At 61.5% G+C, this 3,144-nt stretch overlaps 1 protein-coding gene across 1 annotated transcript; it reads right to left on the reverse strand.

Moving 5' to 3' along the window:
- On the reverse strand, window positions 1-2,914 carry LOC125685646 (uncharacterized). The gene is made up of 3 exons (XM_048928901.1): window positions 1,982-2,914; window positions 1,611-1,899; window positions 1-20 (listed from the first exon to the last, which is right to left on the reverse strand). Exons 1-3 carry the CDS (start codon window positions 2,306-2,308, stop codon window positions 1-3), a joined length of 636 nt encoding a protein of 211 aa, XP_048784858.1. The 5' UTR covers window positions 2,309-2,914.
- Between the last annotated feature and the right edge of the window lie 230 nt (window positions 2,915-3,144).

The raw sequence follows: 3,144 nt of genomic DNA on the forward strand, positions 1-3,144 counted from the left end.
TTAAACGTTGGTTGGTGGCCCTGCATAAAGCAGGAGGGTCGGAGGTTCATCATCCTTGAGGTCCCTTCCAACCAGGGCCAGTGATTCTATGATTCCCCATTGCAACCAATGTTGTCCCCATCGTCTTCCCCCCTCCCCCCAGGGCTCCCCCATTGCAACCAATGTTGTCCCCATCCTCTTCCCCCCCCCCCAGGCTCCCCCATTGCAACCAATGTTGTCCCCATCCTCTTCCCCCCCCCCCCCCCAGGCTCCCCCATTGCAACCAATGTTGTCCCCATCGTCTTCCCCCCCCCCAGGCTCCCCCATTGCAACCAATGTTGTCCCCATCCTCTTTCCCCCCCCCCCCCCAGGCTCCCCCATTGCAACCAATGTTGTCCCCATCCTCTTCCCCCCCCCCCCCCCAGGCTCCCCCATTGCAACCAATGTTGTCCCCATCCTCTTCCCCCCCCCCCCCCAGGCTCCCCCATTGCAACCAATGTTGTCCCCATCCTCTTCCTCCCCCCCCCCCCCCTCCCCCCCAGGCTCCCCCCATTGCAACCAATGTTGTCCCCATCGTCTTCCCCCCCCCCCAGGCTCCCCCATTGCAACCAATGTTGTCCCCATCCTCTTCCCCCCCCCCCAGGCTCCCCCATTGCAACCAATGTTGTCCCCATCGTCTTCCCCCACCCCCCCCCAGGCTCCCCCATTGCAACCAATGTTGTCCCCATCCTCTTCCCCCCCCCCCCCCAGGCTCCCCCATTGCAACCAATGTTGTCCCCATCGTCTTCCCCCCAGGCTCCCCCATTGCAACCAATGTTGTCCCCATCGTCTTCCCCCCCCCCCCCCCCAGGCTCCCCCATTGCAACCAATGTCGTCCCCATCCTCTTCCCCCCCCCCCCCAGGCTCCCCCATTGCAACCAATGTTGTCCCCATCCCTCTTCCCCCCCCCCAGGCTCCCCCATTGCAACCAATGTCGTCCCCATCGTCTTCCCTCCCCCCCCCAGGCTCCCCCATTGCAACCAATGTCGTCCCCATCCTCTTCCCCCCCCCCCCAGGCTCCCCCATTGCAACCAATGTTGTCCCCATCCTCTTCCCCCCCCCCAGGCTCCCCCATTGCAACCAATGTTGTCCCCATCGTCTTCCCTCCCCCCCCCAGGCTCCCTCATTGCAACCAATGTTGTCCCCATCCTCTTCCCCCCCCCCCCAGGCTCCCCCATTGCAACCAATGTTGTCCCCATCCTCTTCCCCCCCCCCCCCAGGCTCCCCCATTGCTACCAATGTTGTCCCCATCCTCTTCCCCCCTCCCTCCTGGCTCCCCCATTGCAACCAATGTTGTCCCCATCCTCCTTCCCCCCCCCCCCCCCAGGCTCCCCCATTGCAACCAATGTTGTCCCCATCCTCTTCCCCCCCCCCAGGCTCCCCCATTGCAACCAATGTTGTCCCCATCCTCTTCCCCCCCCCCCAGGCTCCCCCATTGCAACCAATGTTGTCCCCATCGTCTTCCCTCCCCCCCCCAGGCTCCCCCATTGCAACCAATGTTGTCCCCATCCTCTTCCAACCCCCCCCCCCCCCGGCTCCCCCATTGCAGCCAATGTTGTGTCCCCCCCCCCCCCCCCCCCCCAGGCTCCAGCAGGATGGCTGGTGGGATTTGATGCTGTGAGAAGCCTCTCGGCCCTGGCAGCCGCTCTCCTCGACTCCATTTAACTCCAACTGGCCCAAATCCACGCCCTCGAACTCGGCACGTTTGCTGCCCAGGCTTTGGGCCAATTGGCCTCGTGTGGTTTTGTTGTTTTTAAGTTGTTTTGGTTTTTTAATAAAGAGGGGCTGAAAGGTGCGGAGCTGCTCTGCCTCTGCGTGGGGGAGGCGGCGGTTTGGGGGCTCCTTGAATTTGGGGTTTTCTTTGGAGCGACACAGAGGGACCTGTGTGTGTCAGGAGCGGATTTAGGGGCTGCTGGCACCCGGCCCCACGTGGCCCCGCTGCCCTTCTGCAAACGGGACAAACCTGCTGCTTTCTCCTCCCTCCCTTCGATGCCCAATTAACCGGATGAGAAACGCAGATTGAATCGAGGGACCGATTAAATCCCCGTGCTGCGTGCGGTGAGGCCAATCCTCGCTTCTCTCTTCCAGTGCCAGCAGTTGGGTGCTGCTGCATCCCAGACCCCAACTCCGCTGTTCCACTTTGCTCCCGTTGCAGTTGTGGGGCCAAGGCTTGGGGTGTTACAGCTCTCTGCACAGACCGGTCCTGTTTGGGAGCTCGCTCAGCCTCCTGCTGCCAATATTTCTCTCCGTCTGTTTGCTTCGTGAGGTCCAAAGCAGAAAATGTTTCCATACGCCGGCACGGAGCTGGCAGATAAAGGTTTGGGTTGGGGGGAAGGGAGAGTGGCGTCTCCCATTCAAACCCAGCGCTGCTTTTTCAGAGCTGTGGCAATGGGGGAGGTGGGAGAGATCCCCCCCCCAAATTGGGGTGTGCGTTGGGGGTGATGCTTTGCTCCCCCTGCACAGAAAGCAGCCCTGAGAAGCGAAGGGAATGCTGCAGCTCCGCGGCCGCTCTTCCAACTCTTGATTAAAGGGAGAACTGCAGCTCTGCAGACGCTTTTCCAATGCTGTGATTAAAGAAGCCCTCTCCCAGCTCTGCTGACGGTTCCTCTGAAGCAGCGCTGTCTGCTTTCCAGGGAAAATAAGGGGAGGTTTGGGCCCGAGTTGGAAAACCGAAGCTCAGTGTTTAGAAACTTCCAGTAAAATCAAAGTGGTAATTTTCCAGCGCGGCCCCAGCGGCTCTTTGGGAGCACGGAGCTGATGGCAAAGCTGATTACAGCTGCCGCCAGGTGCTCCCCCTCCTCCCCAACACCAACACAGCCAAAATAGGAGTTCAAAGCCTGCAGGGGCGATGGGAAAGCCCCCAGCCCTGCTCTGCACGCGCTGCAACCCAACAGAGTGCGTGGATTTGGGGCAGGGGGTGGGGGGGTGGGTGGGGGGAGAAGGGGGAAAGAAATGGGACCCTGGGATTTGTGTGTCCCCATCCCAGCCCCAAAGCAATCCCCTCGAAGGGGGACTCACTGCAGCAGGGAACTGGTGGGCTCTCTCCCTCTGCTCCTTCCCATCTCCTTGACCCCTTCTTCCGTGGGTCCCGGCGGTGCGGAGCCGCTCGCGCGCAGCCTGGGCGTA

Source organism: Lagopus muta, chromosome 29 (assembly GCF_023343835.1).
Source record: "Lagopus muta isolate bLagMut1 chromosome 29, bLagMut1 primary, whole genome shotgun sequence".
In the NCBI taxonomy this organism is placed as follows: Eukaryota; Metazoa; Chordata; class Aves; order Galliformes; family Phasianidae; genus Lagopus; species Lagopus muta.

Excerpts from the sequence above, each read along its gene's own strand:
- LOC125685646 (XM_048928901.1), bottom strand. The coding sequence starts at position 2,308 with ATGGAAACATTTTCTGCTTTGGACCTCACGAAGCAAACAGACGGAGAG. Across the intron at positions 1,900-1,981 it reads GAGGGAGGAGAAAGCAGCAG|GTCCCTCTGTGTCGCTCCAA; the intron begins GTTTGTCCCGTT and ends TGACACACACAG. Across the intron at positions 21-1,610 it reads CAAATCCCACCAGCCATCCT|GGCCACCAACCAACGTTTAA; the intron begins GCTGGAGCCTGG and ends TGCTTTATGCAG.